This window comes from Engystomops pustulosus, chromosome 2 (assembly GCF_040894005.1).
Source record: "Engystomops pustulosus chromosome 2, aEngPut4.maternal, whole genome shotgun sequence".
NCBI lineage: Eukaryota > Metazoa > Chordata > Amphibia > Anura > Leptodactylidae > Engystomops > Engystomops pustulosus.
In genome coordinates, this window is record NC_092412.1 from 15,162,211 (window position 1) to 15,181,067 (window position 18,857).

An 18,857-nucleotide genomic window follows, 5' to 3' on the forward strand; every position below is an offset into this window, starting at 1 on the left:
GATTAGATACACAGCTCAGCAGACAGTATCACACAGGATAGGATTAGATACACAGCTCAGCAGGCAGTATCACACAGGATAGGATTAGATACACAGCTCAGCAGACAGTATCACACAGGATAAGATTAGATACACAGCTCAGCAGACTGTATCACACAGGATAGGATTAGATACACAGCTCAGCAGGCAGTATCACACAGGATAGGATTAGATACACAGCTCAGCAGACTGTATCACACAGGATGGGATTAGATACAAAGCTCAGCAGACAGTATCACACGGGATGGGATTAGATACACAGTTTAGCAGGCAGTATCACACAGGATAGGATTAGATACACAGCTCAGCAGGCAGTAACACACAGGATATGATTAGATACACAGCTCAGCAGGCAGAACCAGTATCACAGGCAGTATCACACAGGATAGGATTAGATACACAGCTCAGCAGACAGTATCACACAGGATAGGATTAGATACACAGCTCAGCAGACAGTATCACACTGGATAGGATTAGATACACAGCTCAGCAGCCAGTATCACACAGGATAGGATTAGATACACAGCTCAGCAGACAGTATCACACTGGATAGTATTAGATACACAGCTCAGCAGGCAGTATCACACAGGATAGGCTTAGATACACAGCTCAGCAGACTGTATCACACAGGATAGGATTAGATACACAGCTCAGCAGGCAGTATCACACAGGATAGGATTAGATACACAGCTCAGCAGACTGTATCACACAGGATGGGATTAGATACAAAGCTCAGCAGACAGTATCACACGGGATGGGATTAGATACACAGTTTAGCAGCCAGTATCACACAGGATAGGATTAGATACACAGCTCAGCAGACTGTATCACACAGGAGAGGATTAGATACACAGCTCAGCAGGCAGTATCACACAGGATAGGATTAGATACACAGCTCAGCAGGCAGTATCACACAGGATAAGATTAGATACACAGCTCAGCAGGCAGTATCACACAGGATAGGATTAGATACACAGCTAAGCAGGCAGTATCACACAGGATAGGATTAGATACACAGCTCAGCAGGCAGTATCACACAGGATAGGATTAGATACACAGCTCAGCAGGCAGTATCACACAGGATAGGATTAGATACACAGCTCAGCAGACAGTATCACACAGGATAGGATTAGATACACAGCTCAGCAGACAGTATCACAGGGGATGGGATTAGATACACAGTTTAGCAGCCAGTATCACACAGGATAGGATTAGATACACAGCTCAGCAGGAAGTATCACACAGGAGAGGATTAGATACACAGCTCAGCAGACAGTATCACACAGGATAGGATGAGATACACAGCTCAGCAGGCAGTATCACACAGGATAGGATTAGATACACAGCTCAGCAGACAGTATCACACAGGATAGGATTAGATACATAGTGCAGCAGACAGTATCACACAGGAGAGGATTAGATACACAGCTCAGCAGACAGTATCACACAGGAGAGGATTAGATACATAGCTCAGCAGACAGTATCACACAGGATAGGATTAGATACACAGCTCAGCAGACAGTATCACACAGGATAGGATTAGATACACAGCTCAGCAGACAGTATCACACAGGATAGGATTAGATACACAGCTCAGCAGACAGTATCACACAGGATAGGATTAGATACACAGCTCAGCAAACTGTATCACACAGGATAGGATTAGATACATAGCTCAGAAGGCAGTATCACACAGGATAGGATTAGATACACAGCTCAGCAGGCAGTATCACACAGGATAGGATTAGATACATAGCTCAGCAGGTAGTATCCTCAGGAATAAAGCACCAGCCTGGTAGTAGATGGAGGCTGGGATAATTGGAGCTGTGTCCAAACTGTGGAAGCTGCAGCTCTGGATTAGAGTCTCCTGAGTCAGTTCCTGGGATTGGTTTCTGTAACTGAAGGTGCGCTGTGTCTCTACACTCAGACCATGTGCTCAAAAGACCACTGCAGACTGGACTGCTGCTGTAGGGAAAGACCATGAGGTCTGGACCATGTGCTCCCCCTGGTCAGGTGGTAGCATCTTACACCCATTTAACTATTGCCTTTCCAGGCAGAGGCTGCAGATTACCTGAGATCTCCCTGCATTATCCCTTGGGTGAGTTGCGCAGGGTCACCATATTGGTCCTGACAGGTAGAGGGACTTATTCACAACTACCCCCTTGCCTATGCATCAGCAGGGGTGTTGCATATGTGATACTGTCTGCTAAACTGTGTATCTAATCCCATCCCCTGTGATACTGTCTGCTGAGCTGTGTATCTAATCCTATCCTGGGTGATACTGTCTGCTGAGCTGTGTATCTAATCCCATCCCCTGTGATACTGTCTGCTGAGCTGTGTATCTAATCCTATCCTGTGTGATACTGCCTGCTGGGCTGTGTATCTAATCCCATCCCCTGTGATACTGTCTGCTGAGCTGTGTATCTAATCCTATCCTGTGTGATACTACCTGCTGAGCTGTGTATCTAATCCTCTCCTGTGTGATACTGCCTGCTGAGCTGTGTATCTAATCCTCTCCTGTGTGATACTGTCTGCTGAGCTGTGTATCTAATCCTATCCTGTGTGATACTGTCTGCTGAGCTGTGTATCTAATCCTATCCTGTGTGATACTGCCTGATGAGCTGTGTATCTAATCCTATCCTGTGTGATACTGCCTGCTGAGCTGTGTATCTAATCCTATCCTGTGTGATGCTGTCTGCTTAACTGTGTATCTAATCCTATCCTGTGTGATACTGTCTGCTGAGCTGTGTATCTAATCCTATCCCCTGTGATACTGTCTGCTGAGCTGTGTATCTAATCCCATCCCCTGTGATACTGTCTGCTGAGCTGTGTATCTAATCCTATCCTGTGTGATACTGGCTGCTAAACTGTGTATCTAATCCCATCCCCTGTGATACTGTCTGCTGAGCTGTGTATCTAATCCTATCCTGTGTGATACTGTCTGCTGAGCTGTGTATCTAATCCTATCCTGTGTGATACTGGCTGCTAAACTGTGTATCTAATCCCATCCCCTGTGATACTGTCTGCTGAGCTGTGTATCGAATCCTATCCTGTGTGATACTGTCTGCTGAGCTGTGTATCTAATCCTCTCCTGTGTGATACTGTCTGCTGAGCTGTGTATGTAATCCTATCCTGTGTGATACTACCTGCTGAGCTGTGTATCTAATCCCATCCTGTGTGATACAGTCTGCTGAGCTGTGTATCTAATCCTCTCCTGTGTGATAGTCTGATCTGTATCTAATCCTCTCCTGTGTGATACAGTCTGATCTGTATCTAATCCTCTCCTGTGTGATACGGTCTGATCTGTATCTAATCCTCTCCTGTGTGATACGGTCTGATCTGTATCTAATCCTCTCCTGTGTGATACGGTCTGATCTGTATCTAATCCTCTCCTGTGTGATACGGTCTGATCTGTATCTAATCCTCTCCTGTGTGATACAGTCTGATCTGTATCTAATCCTCTCCTGTGTGATACAGTCTGATCTGTATCTAATCCTCTCCTGTGTGATAGTCTGATCTGTATCTGATCCTCTCCTGTGTGATACAGTCTGATCTGTATCTAACCCTCTCCTGTGTGATGCAGTCTGCTGAGCTGTGTATCTAATCTTCTCCTGTGTGATACTGCCTGCTGAGCTGTGTATCTAATCCTCTCCTGTGTGATGCAGTCTGATCTGTATCTAACCCTCTCCTGTGTGATACAGTCTGCAGACATGCTGATTCCCTGGAGGAGATGAAGTACCTGGTGATGGCGGCAGGTGTCTGCTCCATGTCCTGCTCTCCAGCGCGGCGCGGTTTATCTGCCACTGTTCACACTGCAGGCTTTGTGTGGCCTCTGCTCCTCGGGCTCCGGTTATTATCCTGCAGAGGATCTGGCAGTAATTAGCAGCTGAAGATAAAATCCTTAATGAATTGTGGCACTTGAGATGATATCGGCCCGAAATGCGTCCACACTAAGACACGGACAGACGACGGCGTGACACAGCGACAATCGGAGGGCGACGTGACTGACAACTAGAACCTGGTGATTTATTACAGCTGTCACCACAGATCGGATCTCCAGAACTTTCCTCCAGTAATGTTACTTTCCAGGTGCTCATGGAGGACAAACTATGGGTGCAGATGGGAAGTGGTCATGTGGTCAACTAGGGTCATGTGACTATGGATGTGGTCATGTGGTCAACTAGGGTCATGTGACTATGGATGTGGTCAACTAGGGTCATGTGACTATGGATGTGGTCATGTGGTCAACTAGGGTCATGTGACTATGGATGTGGTCATGTGGTCAACTAGGGTCATGTGACTATGGATGTGGTCATGTGGTCAACTAGGGTCATGTGACTATGGATGTGGTCATGTGGTCAACTAGGGTCATGTGACTATGGATGTGGTCAACTAGGGTCATGTGACTATGGATGTGGTCAACTAGGGTCATGTGACTATGGATGTGGTCAACTGGTCGACCCTCTAACTAGGAGCAGTCTCTTAACCAGGAATTACGCTTTCAAAATCAGCAGCAGACCCCCAACTCCAATCTATCCACTTCTCATGTGGTCCCCTCAAATAAGGAGAGAAACTCTGTGGCCTCCTTAAGTTTCCTCAGACACTGGAGATGATGTCCATCCTGTGTAGTGTGTGGTGGAGATGATGTCCATCCTGTGTAGTGTGTGGTGGAGATGATGTCCATCCTGTGTAGTGTGTGGTGGAGATGATGTCCATCCTGTGTAGTGTGTGGTGGAGATGATGTCCATCCTGTGTAGTGTGTGGAGGAGATGATGTCCATCCTGTGTAGTGTGCGGTGGAGATGATGTCCATCCCGTGTAGTGTGTGGTGGAGATGATGTCCATCCTGTGTAGTGTGCGGAGGAGATGATGTCCATCCTGTGTAGTGTGTGGTGGAGATGATGTCCATCCTGTGTAGTGTGTGGTGGAGATGATGTCCATCCTGTGTAGTGTGTGGAGGAGATGATGTCCATCCTGTGTAGTGTGTGGTGGAGATGATGTCCATCCTGTGTAGTGTGTGGAGGAGATGATGTCCATCCTGTGTAGTGTGTGGAGGAGATGATGTCCATCCTGTGTAGTGTGTGGAGGAGATGATGTCCATCCTGTGTAGTGTGCGGAGGAGATGATGTCCATCCTGTGTAGTGTGCGGAGGAGATGATGTCCATCCTGTGTAGTGTGTGGAGGAGATGATGTCCATCCTGTGTAGTGTGTGGTGGAGATGATGTCCATCCTGTGTAGTGTGTGGTGGAGATGATGTCCATCCTGTGTAGTGTGTGGTGGAGATGATGTCCATCCTGTGTAGTGTGTGGTGGAGATGATGTCCATCCTGTGTAGTGTGGTGAGTGACTACAAGAGAACAGACAGGAAAGTGGTGAGTGACTACAAGAGAACAGACAGGAAAGTGGTGAGTGACTACAAGAGAACAGACAGGAAAGTGGTGAGTGACTACAAGAGAACAGACAGGAAAGTGGTGAGTGACTACAAGAGAACAGGCAGGAAAGTGGTGAGTGACTACAAGAGAACAGACTGGAAAGTGGTGAGAGACTACAAGAGAACAGACTGGAAAGTGGTGAGAGACTACAAGAGAACAGACAGGAAAGTGGTGAGTGACTACAAGAGAACAGACAGGAAAGTGGTGAGTGACTACAAGAGAACAGGCAGGAAAGTGGTGAGTGACTACAAGAGAACAGACAGGAAAGTGGTGAGAGACTACAAGAGAACAGACGGGAAAGTGGTGAGTGACTACAAGAGAACAGACAGGAAAGTGGTGAGAGACTACAAGAGAACAGACGGGAAAGTGGTGAGTGACTACAAGAGAACAGACAGGAAAGTGGTGAGTGACTACAAGAGAACAGACAGGAAAGTGGTGAGAGACTACAAGAGAACAGACAGGAAAGTGGTGAGAGACTACAAGAGAACAGACAGGAAAGTGGTGAGTGACTACAAGAGAACAGGCAGGAAAGTGCTGAGTGACTACAAGAGAACAGACAGGAAAGTGGTGAGTGACTACAAGAGAACAGACTGGAAAGTGGTGAGTGACTACAAGACAACAGGCAGGAAAGTGGTGAGTGACTACAAGAGAACAGACAGGAAAGTGGTGAGTGACTACAAGAGAACAGACAGGAAAGTGGTGAGAGACTACAAGAGAACAGACGGGAAAGTGGTGAGTGACTACAAGAGAACAGACGGGAAAGTGGTGAGTGACTACAAGAGAACAGACTGGAAAGTGGTGAGTGACTACAAGAGAACAGACAGGAAAGTGGTGAGTGAATACAAGAGAACAGACAGGAAAGTGGTGAGTGACTACAAGAGAACAGACAGGAAAGTGGTGAGTGACTACAAGTGCACAGACAGGAAAGTGGTGAGTGACTACAAGAGAACAGACAGGAAAGTGGTGAGTGACTACAAGAGAACAGACAGGAAAGTGGTGAGTGACTACAAGAGAACAGACAGGAAAGTGGTGAGAGACTACAAGAGAACAGACGGGAAAGTGGTGAGTGAATACAAGAGAACAGACAAAGAAACAAGCTACTAGAAAGTATACATGTTCCTACAGAACAGATCCAGGGATAATCTGCAGATACAATAATACCTGACAAATACTGAATGACAAAACCAGCATGAAATGGGGCCTGGATATTCGTGATAGGACAATACAAATAAAAAAAAACTGAGACCTAAAAACAGCAGCAGGTAATGCAGAAACCCCAGCAACAAGAAGACAGGTATAAAACAATCAGGCCACATAGCACAGCGGTAGAAAACCCACCAGGTTCCTAATCTGACCATAGTCCTGACCTCTATGTTTTGCCTTTCTATCTCCTTATCTCGTGTATTGGAGATACATCACCTCTTCCTTGTGTATGGAGGGAGCTGCTCCCTCTGTAAACACTTCAGATAATTATCTCCTCTCCTGGATGTGTCCGTGGTTGATTCGCTCTGTGACTCAGCGTAGACTTCACTGACTTTCATCTAACTTCTAATAACTTTGTGTACATTGAGAAGAAAACCGCAAAATATGTTGAAAAAAGTCTTTGTGTCAACAATTCTCTAAATATATCCTCATAGATAGATGGATTCAAGACCTTGTCCAGCCACATGGTGCTACATGTATGTGCTGCTTTGGAGGTGACTAGAGTATACATTGTCAGTCAGGATTAGTACACAGCAGATAAGATGAGGCGTAGGGCACACATTACCCGGGTCCGGCTGCTGGCGCACTCACTGATGTGTGGACGTTCTGTTCTCCATAATCAGCGCTCAGCCAATCTACCAGGATTCACATGAAAATTGTTTTTGTATTGAATGAAATTGTTGAATAATTGTGTATTACAGAGTAATGGCATCTGTACCGACACACAGATCCAGCCGGAGGATAGAGGGGGCAGCCACAACATGGAGAGGGCAGCCACAACATGGAGAGGGCAGCCACAACATGGAGAGGGCAGCCAGAGGAGAGAGGGGGCAGCCACAACATGGAGAGGGCAGCCAGAGGATAGAGGGGGCAGCCACAACATGGAGGGGGAAGCCACAACATGGAGAGGGCAGCCAGAGGATAGAGGGGGCAGCCACAACATGGAGGGGGCAGCCGGAGGATAGAGGGGGCAGCCACAACATGGAGAGGGCAGCCAGAGGATAGAGGGGGCAGCCACAACATGGAGAGGGCAGCCACAACATGGAGAGGGCAGCCAGAGGATAGAGGGGGCAGATACAACATGGAGGGGGCAGCCAGAGGATAGAGGGGGCAGCCACAACATGGAGGGGGCAGCCAGAGGATAGAGGGGGCAGCCACAACATGGAGAGGGCAGCCAGAGCATAGAGGGGGCAGCCACAACATGGAGAGGGCAGCCAGACGATAGAGGGGGCAGATACAACATGGAGGGGGCAGCCAGAGGATAGAGGGGGCAGCCACAACATGGAGAGGGCAGCCACAACATGGAGGGGGCAGCCAGAGGATAGAGGGGGCAGCCACAACATGGAGAGGGCAGCCAGAGCATAGAGGGGGCAGCCACAACATGGAGAGGGCAGCCAGAGGATAGAGGGGGCAGATACAACATGGAGGGGGCAGCCAGAGGATAGAGGGAACAGCCAGAGGATAGAGGGGGCAGCCACAACATGGAGGCGGCAGCCGGAGGATAGAGGGGGCAGCCACAACATGGAGAGGGCAGCCAGAGGATAGAGGGGGCAGCCACAACATGGAGGGGGCAGCCGGAGGATAGAGGGGGCAGCCACAACATGGAGAGGGCAGCCAGAGGATAGAGGGGGCAGCCACAACATGGAGAGGGCAGCCAGAGGATAGAGGGGGCAGCCACAACATGGAGGGGGCAGCCGGAGGATAGAGGGGGCAGCCACAACATGGAGAGGGCAGCCAGAGGATAGAGGGGGCAGCCACAACATGGAGAGGGCAGCCACAACATGGAGGGGGCAGCCAGAGGATAGAGGGGGCAGCCACAACATGGAGAGGACAGCCAGAGGATAGAGGGGGCAGCCACAACATGGAGAGGGCAGCCAAAGGATAGAGGGGGCAGCCACAACATGGAGGGGGCAGCCACAACATGGAGAGGGCAGCCACAACATGGAGAGGGCAGCCAGAGGATAGAGGGGGCAGCCACAACATGGAGAGGGCAGCCAGAGCATAGAGGGGGCAGCCACAACATGGAGAGGGCAGTCAGAGGATGGAGGGGGCAGCCACAACATGGAGGGGGCAGCCGGAGGATAGAGGGGGCAGCCACAACATGGAGAGGGCAGCCAGAGGATAGAGGGGGCAGCCACAACATGGAGAGGACAGCCAGAGGATAGAGGGGGCAGCCACAACATGGAGAGGACAGCCAGAGGATAGAGGGGGCAGCCGCAACATGGAGGGGGCAGCCAAAGGATAGAGGGGGCAGCCACAACATGGAGGGGGCAGCCAGAGGATAGAGGGGGCAGCCAGAGGATAGAGGGGGCAGTCGCAACATGGAGAGGGCAGCCAGAGGATAGAGGGGGCAGCCGCAACATGGAGAGGGCAGCCAGAGGATAGAGGGGGCAGCCACAACATGGAGGGGGCAGCCAGAGGATAGAGGGGGCAGTCGCAACATGGAGAGGGCAGCCAGAGGATAGAGGGGGCAGCCGCAACATGGAGAGGGCAGCCAGAGGATAGAGGGGGCAGCCACAACATGGAGAGGGCAGCCAGAGGATAGAGGGGGCAGCCGCAACATGGAGAGGGCAGCCAGAGGATAGAGGGGGCAGCCACAACATGGAGGGGGCAGCCAGAGGATAGAGGGGGCAGTCGCAACATGGAGAGGGCAGCCAGAGGATAGAGGGGGCAGCCGCAACATGGAGAGGGCAGCCAGAGGATAGAGGGGGCAGCCGCAACATGGAGAGGGCAGCCAGAGGATAGAGGGGGCAGCCGCAACATGGAGAGGGCAGCCAGAGGATAGAGGGGGCAGCCGCAACATGGAGAGGGCAGCCAGAGGATAGAGGGGGCAGCCACAACATGGAGAGGACAGCCAGAGGATAGAGGGGGCAGCCACAACATGGAGGGGGCAGCCGGAGGATAGAGGGGGCAGCCACAACATGGAGGGGGCAGCCGGAGGATAGAGGGGGCAGCCACAACATGGGGAGGGCAGCCAAAGGATAGAGGGGGCAGCCACAACATGGAGAGGGCAGCCAAAGGATAGAGGGGGCAGCCACAACATGAAGAGGGCAGCCGCAACATGGAGAGGGCAGCCAGAGGATAGAGGGGGCAGCCACAACATGGAGAGGGCAGCCAAAGGATAGAGGGGGCAGCCACAACATGGAGAGGGCAGCCGCAACATGGAGAGGGCAGCCAGAGGATAGAGGGGGCAGCCGCAATATGGAGAGGGCAGCCAGAGGATAGAGGGGGCAGCCACAACATGGAGAGGGCAGCCAAAGGATAGAGGGGGCAGCCACAACATGGAGAGGGCAGCCGCAACATGGAGAGGGCAGCCAGAGGATAGAGGGGGCAGCCGCAACATGGAGAGGGCAGCCAGAGGATAGAGGGGGCAGCCGCAACATGGAGAGGGCAGCCAGAGGATAGAGGGGGCAGCCGCAACATGGAGAGGGCAGCCAGAGGATAGAGGGGGCAGCCACAACATGGAGAGGACAGCCAGAGGATAGAGGGGGCAGCCACAACATGGAGGGGGCAGCCGGAGGATAGAGGGGGCAGCCACAACATGGAGGGGGCAGCCGGAGGATAGAGGGGGCAGCCACAACATGGGGAGGGCAGCCAAAGGATAGAGGGGGCAGCCACAACATGGAGAGGGCAGCCAAAGGATAGAGGGGGCAGCCACAACATGAAGAGGGCAGCCGCAACATGGAGAGGGCAGCCAGAGGATAGAGGGGGCAGCCACAACATGGAGAGGGCAGCCAAAGGATAGAGGGGGCAGCCACAACATGGAGAGGGCAGCCGCAACATGGAGAGGGCAGCCAGAGGATAGAGGGGGCAGCCGCAATATGGAGAGGGCAGCCAGAGGATAGAGGGGGCAGCCACAACATGGAGAGGGCAGCCAAAGGATAGAGGGGGCAGCCACAACATGGAGAGGGCAGCCGCAACATGGAGAGGGCAGCCAGAGGATAGAGGGGGCAGCCGCAACATGGAGAGGGCAGCCAGAGGATGGAGGGAGCAGCCGCAACATGGAGGGGGCAGCCAGAGGATAGAGGGGGCAGCCAGAGGATAGAGGGGGCAGCCGCAACATGGAGGGGGCAGCCAGAGGATGGAGGGGGCAGCCACAACATGGAGGGGGCAGCCAGAGGATAGAGGGGGCAGCCACAACATAGAGAGGGCAGATACAACATGGAGGGGACAGCCACAGGAATGGGCAGTTATAGGACAAACGGCAGCCAACATATCGTTATAAGTGACATTGTGAAAGCTGTTACAACATGTGGCTGTGGTGACATATAGGGAGCTATAATGACATAGAGGGGGCTGTGGTGACATATAGGGAGCTGTGGTGACATGGAGGGGCTGTGGTGACATAGAGGGGCTGTGGTGACATGGAGGGACTGTAGTGACATGGAGGGGCTATGATGACATGGAGGGGATGAGGTGACATGGAGGGGCTGTGGTGACATGGAGGGGCTGTGGTGACATGGAGGGGCTGTGGTGACATGGAGGGGATGAGGTGACATGGCGGGGCTGTAGTGACATGGAGGGGCTATGATGACATGGAGGGGCTGTGGTGACATGGAGAGGCTGAGGTGACATGGAGGGGATGAGGTGACATGGAGGGGATGAGGTGACATGGCGGGGCTGAGGTGACATGGAGGGGATGAGGGACATGGCGGGGCTGTAGTGACATGGAGGGGCTGTGGTGACATGGAGGGGCTGTGGTGACATGGAGGGGCTGAGGTGACATGGAGGGGCTGAGGTGACATGGAGGGGCTGTGGTGACATGGAGGGGATGAGGGACATGGCGGGGCTGTAGTGACATGGAGGGGCTGTGGTGACATGGAGGGGCTGAGGTGACATGGAGGGGCTGAGGTGACATGGAGGGGCTGAGGTGACATGGAGGGGGCTGTGGTGACATGGAGGGGCTATGATGACAAGGAGTGGATGAGGTGACATGGCGGGGCTGTAGTGACATGAAGGGGCTGTGGTGACATGGAGGGGCTGAGGTGACATGGAGGGGCTGAGGTGACATGGAGGGGTCTGTAGTGACATGGAGGGGTCTGTAGTGACATGGAAGGGCTGAGGTGACATGGAGGGGCTGAGGTGACATGGAGGGGCTGTGGTGACATGGAGGGGCTGTGGTGACAAGGAGAGGGCTTTGGTGACAAGGCGAGGGCTGTTGAGATGGAGGAATAGTTGCGGAAGATTCCGCTTCCTTCCCCAGACACTTGCACAACGTGTAATAATCGGGTGTGTTTCACTTTAACAATGACTGAAAATATGAATATAACTCATAACACCGGATTCCTCGTGTTTCTACAAGTCAGTGACGCAGGTGACACGTCAGGTAACACGAGACTCTCCAGGACACAAGAGAGGTGACACCCGATCCCCAGCACCTGTATGTGAAGGGAAACGGGTCTCCAGAGCCAGGGAGATGGGATCCTGCCGCAGGTACCGACAATAGAGGGGACATTGTAGAGACCATACTGTAACACTATCTACAGGGGGCAGCACATGGATACTGTGGGGCACATTTACTTACATTCCCGCTGGAGTTCACAGAAAGTGTATTGTCCGACGATAATGTGCTGTGCGCAAATCACTAAGATCGTGTACTGATATCCTGCTTGTGTCGCTTCCCCGCTCAGGCCTGACAGAGTTCACCTTCTTCTTCCTGGTGCATGTAAGCGCTTGGTTTGCGACAAAATTTGAAAGTTAAATCCCGCGCTCAGTCCGAATCAGTCGGATAGTCCAACGGCCCGGCCCCTAATTTGTATCACATGGAAGCAGCGCAGCTGTGCCAAAAGACGTGCAACACAATCCCAGCGCAATACTTGTGAAAGCCGTGTAATCCCCAAAAAAAGCCCACAGTAAGACTTGAGTGCAGTGTGTGACCCTTAGTAAATGAGCCCCTTTGTGCCCCCCTATGGAGGGAGGAATGGGACTGTTACATTTTAGAAACTATACTATAACACTATCTGCAGGGGGCAGCACATGGCTACAATGTCTATGGAAGGAGGAATGGAACTGTTACATTGTAGAGACGATACCATAACACTATCTGCAGGGGGCAGCACATGGCTACAATGTCTATGGAGGGAGGAATGGAACTGTTACATTGTAGAGACTATACTGTAACACTATCTGCAGGGGGCAGCACATGGCTACAATGTCTATGGAGGGAGGAATGGAACTGTTACATTGTAGAGACTATACTGTAACACTATCTGCAGGGGGAATCATATTGCTACACTGGGGCTCATTTACTAAGGGTCTGAATCGTGCACTTTCGCCGGCTTTTTACGCGACAGAAATGAGGGGGGGGGGGGGGGGGCGGCGGTGGCGTGGCTGTCGGACAACCCGGCGGATTCGGAAAAACCGCTGAATTTAAAAAAGAATTTGTGTCGAAGGTGAACTCCAGCGGACCTCGGCGCAGCAGCGACACCTGGTGGATATCGGGCGCACAACCTTAGTGAATCCCGGCAGACCCGATCAGCGTCAGAGAACGCGCTGCTGGTTCGTGACTGGACCGGGTAAGTAAATTTGCCCCTTGTTTATGGTGGGAGGAATGGGACTGTTACATTGTAGAGACTATACTGTAACACTGTCTACAGGGGGCAGCACATTGCTACAATGTCTATGGAGGGAGGAATGGGACTGTTACATTGTAGAGACTATACTGTAACACTATCTGCAGGGGGCAGCACATTGCTACAATGTCTGTGGAGGGAGGAATTGGACTGTTACATTGTAGAGACTATACTGTAACACTATCTGCAGGGGGCAGCACATTGCTACAATGTCTATGGAGGGAGGAATGGGACTGTTACATTGTAGAGACTATACTGTAACACTATCTGCAGGGGGCAGCACATTGCTACAATGTCTGTGGAGGGAGGAATTGGACTGTTACATTGTAGAGACTATACTGTAACACTGTCTACAGGGGGCAGCACATTGCTACAATGTCTGTGGAGGGAGGAATTGGACTGTTACATTGTAGAGACTATACTGTAACACTATCTACGGGGGCAGCACATTGCTACATTGTATTCAGATGTGCAGTAAACATTCTTGTAGTTTCCTCCTGATTGGGTGCTATGTGCAGCATCATACACTTGCCTGCAGGAGAGCTGTGTACCCTTATGACCTGTAGGATTCACTTACAGATGTGACAGGCGCTATGTGTGATGTGACAGGCGCTATGTGTGATGTGACAGGTGCTATGTGTGATGTGACAGGTGCTATGTGTGATGTGACAGGTGCTATGTGTGATGTGACAGGTGCTATGTGTGATGTGACGGGTGCTATGTGTGATGTGACAGGGGCTTTGTGTGATGTGACAGGTGCTATGTGTGATGTGACAGGCGCTATGTGTGATGTGACAGGTGCTATGTGTGATGTGACAGGCGCTATGTGTGATGTGACAGGCGCTATGTGTGATGTGACAGGCGCTTTGTGTGATGTGACAGGCGCTATGTGTGATGTGACAGGCGCTATGTGTGATGTGACAGGCGCTATGTGTGATGTGACAGGCGCTATGTGTGATGTGACAGGGGCTATGTGTGATGTGACAGGGGCTATGTGTGATGTGACAGGCGCTATGTGTGATGTGACAGGCGCTATGTGTGATGTGATAGGGGCTATGTGTGATGTGACAGGCGCTATGTGTGATGTGACAGGCGCTATGTGTGATGTGACAGGCGCTATGTGTGATGTGACAGGTGCTATGTGTGATGTGACAGGGGCTATGTGTGATGTGACAGGCGCTATGTGTGATGTGACAGGCGCTATGTGTGATGTGATAGGGGCTATGTGTGATGTGATAGGGGCTATGTGTGATGTGATAGGGGCTATGTGTGATGTGACAGGGGCTATGTGTGATGTGACAGTTGCTATGTGTGATGTGACAGTTGCTATGTGTGATGTGACTGGCGCTATGTGTGATGTGACTGGCGCTATGTGTGATGTGACAGTTGCTATGTGTGATGTGACAGTTGCTATGTGTGATGTGACAGTTGCTATGTGTGATGTGACAGTTGCTATGTGTGATGTGACAGTTGCTATGTGTCAGGGGCTATGTGTGATGTGACTGGCGCTATGTGTGATGTAACAGGTGCTATGTGTGATGTGACAGGCGCTATGTGTGATGTGACAGGTGCTATGTGTGATTTGATAGGCGCTATATGTGATGTGCTATGTGTGATGTGACAGGCGCTATGTGTGATGTGAAGTAATACCGCCATACAGAGCACAATTAATACCATAAGCAGCACATATACCAGTGCATAAATAATACAGCAGCAGAGAGCAGTAATAATGGCGCCATATAGAGCACCTATAGAGTTGAGCCTGTGACTGAGGCCACAGAACTTCTCCATGTGCCCCCCACCCCGCCCCAGTCTACCCCCTGATATTCCAGAATTTCCCTATAATCTCTCTGAATTTAGTAGCCGTATCACAGAAAAAACTTGCTGTTTATCCGACAGAAATTCCTGAATCTGTTGCACTAATCCGGTCAGAGAAGCCTAATTCCTTCCTCTATAATCCTCCTTAGAGTCCGTCCTGTGTATCTTCCCTAACAATCACATCCCAAAGTCTTTATCCAGACCAAAAAGGAAAATGTTTATCCACAGATACCCAACTACTTCTTACACTTCCCGCGTGATAATCCTAATCCACCCACTGTTATCCTGCTTCACCATCCAAATCCCTGGACTGTAATAGTCTAGGATCACTTTGACTTCTTCTGTGGTTTTCCTGCTACACATTCAGCTGCATGATATGTATGCGAGGAGCTCCCCCTAGTGGTGACTAAATACTCTGTATGTAGTGATCTCCCCCTAGTGGTGGTGTATAATCTGTATGTAGTGATCTCCCCCTAGTGGTGGTGTATAATCTGTATGTAGTGATCTCCCCCTAGTGGTGACTAAATACTCTGTATGTAGTGATCTCCCCCTAGTGGTGACTAAATACTCTGTATGTAGTGATCTCCCCCTAGTGGTGACTGTATAATCTGTATGTAGTGAGCTCCTCCTAGTGGTGGTGTATAATATGTATGTAGTGATCTCCCCCTAGTGGTGGTGTATAATCTGTATGTAGTGAGCTCCCCCTAGTGGTGGTGTATAATCTGTATGTAGTGAGCTCCCCCTAGTGGTGACTAAATACTCTGTATGTAGTGAGCTCCCCCTAGTGGTGGTGTATAATCTGTATGTAGTGATCTCCCCCTAGTGGTGACTGTATAATCTGTATGTAGTGAGCTCCCCCTAGTGGTGATGTATAATCTGTATGTAGTGAGCTCCCCCTAGTGGTGACTAAATACTCTGTATGTAGTGAGCTCCCCCTAGTGGTGGTGTATAATCTGTATGTAGTGATCTCCCCCTAGTGGTGACTGTATAATCTGTATGTAGTGAGCTCCCCCTAGTGGTGGTGTATAATCTGTATGTAGTGATCTCCCCCTAGTGGTGACTGTATAATCTGTATGTAGTGAGCTCCCCTAGTGGCGGTGTATAATCTGTATGTAGTGATCTCCCCCTAGTGGTGGTATATAATTTGTATGTAGTGTGCTCCCCCTAGTGGTGGTGCATAATCTGTATGTAGTGAGCTCCCCCTAGTGGTGGTGTATAATCTGTATGTAGTGATCTCCCCCTAGTGGTGGTGTAAATCTGTATGTAGTGAGCTCCCCCCAGTGGTGGTGTATAATCTGTATGTAGTGATTCCCCCCTACTGGTGGTATATAATCTGTATGTAGTGTTCTCCCCCTAGTGGTGGTGTATAATCTGTATGTAGTGATCTCCCCCTAGTGGTGGTTGTATAATCTGTATGTATTGAGCTCCCTCTAGTGGTGGTGTATAATCTGTATGTAGTGAGCTCCTCCTTGTGGTGGCTGTATAATGTGTATGTAGTGATCTCCCCCTAGTGGTGGTGTATAATCTGTATGTAGTGAGCTCCCCCTAGTGGTGGCTGTATAATATGTATGTAGTGAGCTCCCCCTAGTGGTGGTGTATAATCTGTATGTAGTGAGCTCCCCCTAGTGGTGGTGTATAATCTGTATGTAGTGAGCTCCCCCTAGTGGTCACTGTATAATCTGTATGTAGTGAGCTCCCCCTAGTGGTCACTGTATAATCTGTATGTAGTGAGCTCCCCCTAGTGGTCACTGTATAATCTGTATGTAGTGAGCTCCCCCTAGTGGTGTTGTATAATCTGTATGTAGTGAGCTCCCCTTAGTGGTGGTGTATAATCCGTATGTAGTGATCTCCCCCTAGTGGTCACTGTATAATCTGTATGTAGTGAGCTCCCCCTAGTGGTGGTGTATAATCTGTATGTAGTGATCTCCCTCTAGTGGTGGCTGTATAACCTGTATGTAGTGAGCTCCCCCTAGTGGTGGTGTATAATCTGTATGTAGTGAGCTCCCCCTAGTGGTGATGTATAATCTGTATGTAGTGAGCTCCCCCTAGTGGTGGTGTATAATCTGTATGTAGTGAGCTCCCCCTAGTGGTGGCTGTATAATATGTATGTAGTGAGCTCCCCCTAGTGGTGGTGTATAATCTGTATGTAGTGAGCTCCCCCTAGTGGTGGTGTATAATCTGTATGTAGTGAGCTCCCCCTAGTGGTCACTGTATAATCTGTATGTAGTGAGCTCCCCCTAGTGGTCACTGTATAATCTGTATGTAGTGAGCTCCCCCTAGTGGTCACTGTATAATCTGTATGTAGTGAGCTCCCCCTAGTGGTGGTGTATAATCTGTATGTAGTGAGCTCCCCTTAGTGGTGGTGTATAATCCGTATGTAGTGATCTCCCCCTAGTGGTGGCTGTATAATCTGTATGTAGTGAGCTCCCCCTAGTGGTGGTGTATAATCTGTATGTAGTGAGCTCCCCCTAGTGGTGGTGTATAATCTGCATGTAGTGAGCTCCCCCTAGCGGTGGTGTATAATCTGTATGTAGTGAGCTCCCCCTAGTGGTGGCTGTATAATCCGTATGTAGTGATCTCCCCCTAGTGGTGGTGTATAATCTGTAAGTAGTGAGCTTCCCCTAGTGGTGGTGTATAATCTGTATGTAGTGAGCTCCCCCTAGTGGTGGTGTATAATCTGTATGTAGTGATCCCCCCTAGTGGTGGTGTATAATCTGTATGTAGTGAGCTCCCCCTAGTGGTGGTGTATAATCTGTATGTAGTGATCTCCTTCTAGTGGTGGTGTATAATCTGTATGTAGTGATCTCCCCCTAGTGGTGGTGTATAATCTGTATGTAGTGAGCTCCTCCTAGTGGTGGTGTATAATCTGTATGTAGTGAGCTCCTTCTAGTGGTGGTGTATAATCTGTATGTAGTGAGCTCCCCCTAGTGGTGGTGTATAATCTGTATGTAGTGATCTCTCCCTAGTGGTGGTGTATAATCTGTATGTAGTAAGCTCCCCCTAGTGGTGGTGTATATTCTGTATGTAGTGAGCTCCCCCTAGTGGTGGTGTGTAATCTGTATGTATTGAGCTCCCCCTAGTGGTGGTGTATAATCTGTATGTAGTGAGCTCCCCCTAGTGGTGGTGTGTAATCTGTATGTATTGAGCTCCCCCTAGTGGTGGTGTATAATCTGTATGTAGTGAGCTCCCCCTAGTGGTGGTGTGTAATCTGTATGTAGTGAGCTCCCCCTAGTGGTGGTGTATAATCTGTATGTAGTGAGCTCCCCCTAGTGGTGGTGTATAATCTGTATGTAGTGATCTCCCCCTAGTGGTGGTGTATAATCTGTATGTAGTGAGCTCCCCCTAGTGGTGGTGTATAATCTGTCTGGAGGTTGCTGGGTACATATATTACGTGTGAGTAGCTTATTACAGGTGCGGCTCCTGATTCCTCCCGGGAAGCTGAGTGTAAAGGGGAACAATCGCTCGGTCACATGACCGCGCTCTTCATAGCCGCCGGTTACTTAGTGCACAGCATGGCGGTAATATTCAGGAGAAAGAACTTCATGTGAAATGATGAAATTCCTTATGTGAGGAGCTCCCCTCATAAATGACTGGTAATGGGGACCCCCGCTGCGGTAGACGTAGACCCCCACTGGGTAATGGACCCTCAATAACATGAAACTGGAGCATTTTATTAGTATAGAGAAGTTATTGGGGATAGAGCACTGGACTGCTGGATGATCTGCAATCGTCTCATAATCCTGCAGAGTAATAGTGCGGCATCTCCTAGTATTCCTGATAATGCTCCCCCTGCGG

The 18,857-nt window shown here is 50.3% G+C and overlaps 1 protein-coding gene across 2 annotated transcripts in view; it reads left to right on the plus strand.

Annotated features, from left to right (window-relative positions):
- The window catches only part of PDE2A (phosphodiesterase 2A), a 456,573-nt gene that overhangs the window by 131,255 nt on the left and 306,461 nt on the right, over positions 1-18,857 (plus strand). The window contains exon 1 of one of the 2 annotated variants that reach the window (XM_072133792.1): positions 11,944-12,105. The exons of the other annotated variant lie outside the window; for it this stretch is intronic. Coding sequence (XP_071989893.1) covers positions 12,089-12,105 — 17 coding nt within the window. The 5' untranslated portion in view covers positions 11,944-12,088. Of the gene's footprint in view, positions 1-11,943; positions 12,106-18,857 lie in introns of those variants that run through there. 2 annotated transcript variants of the gene reach the window in all.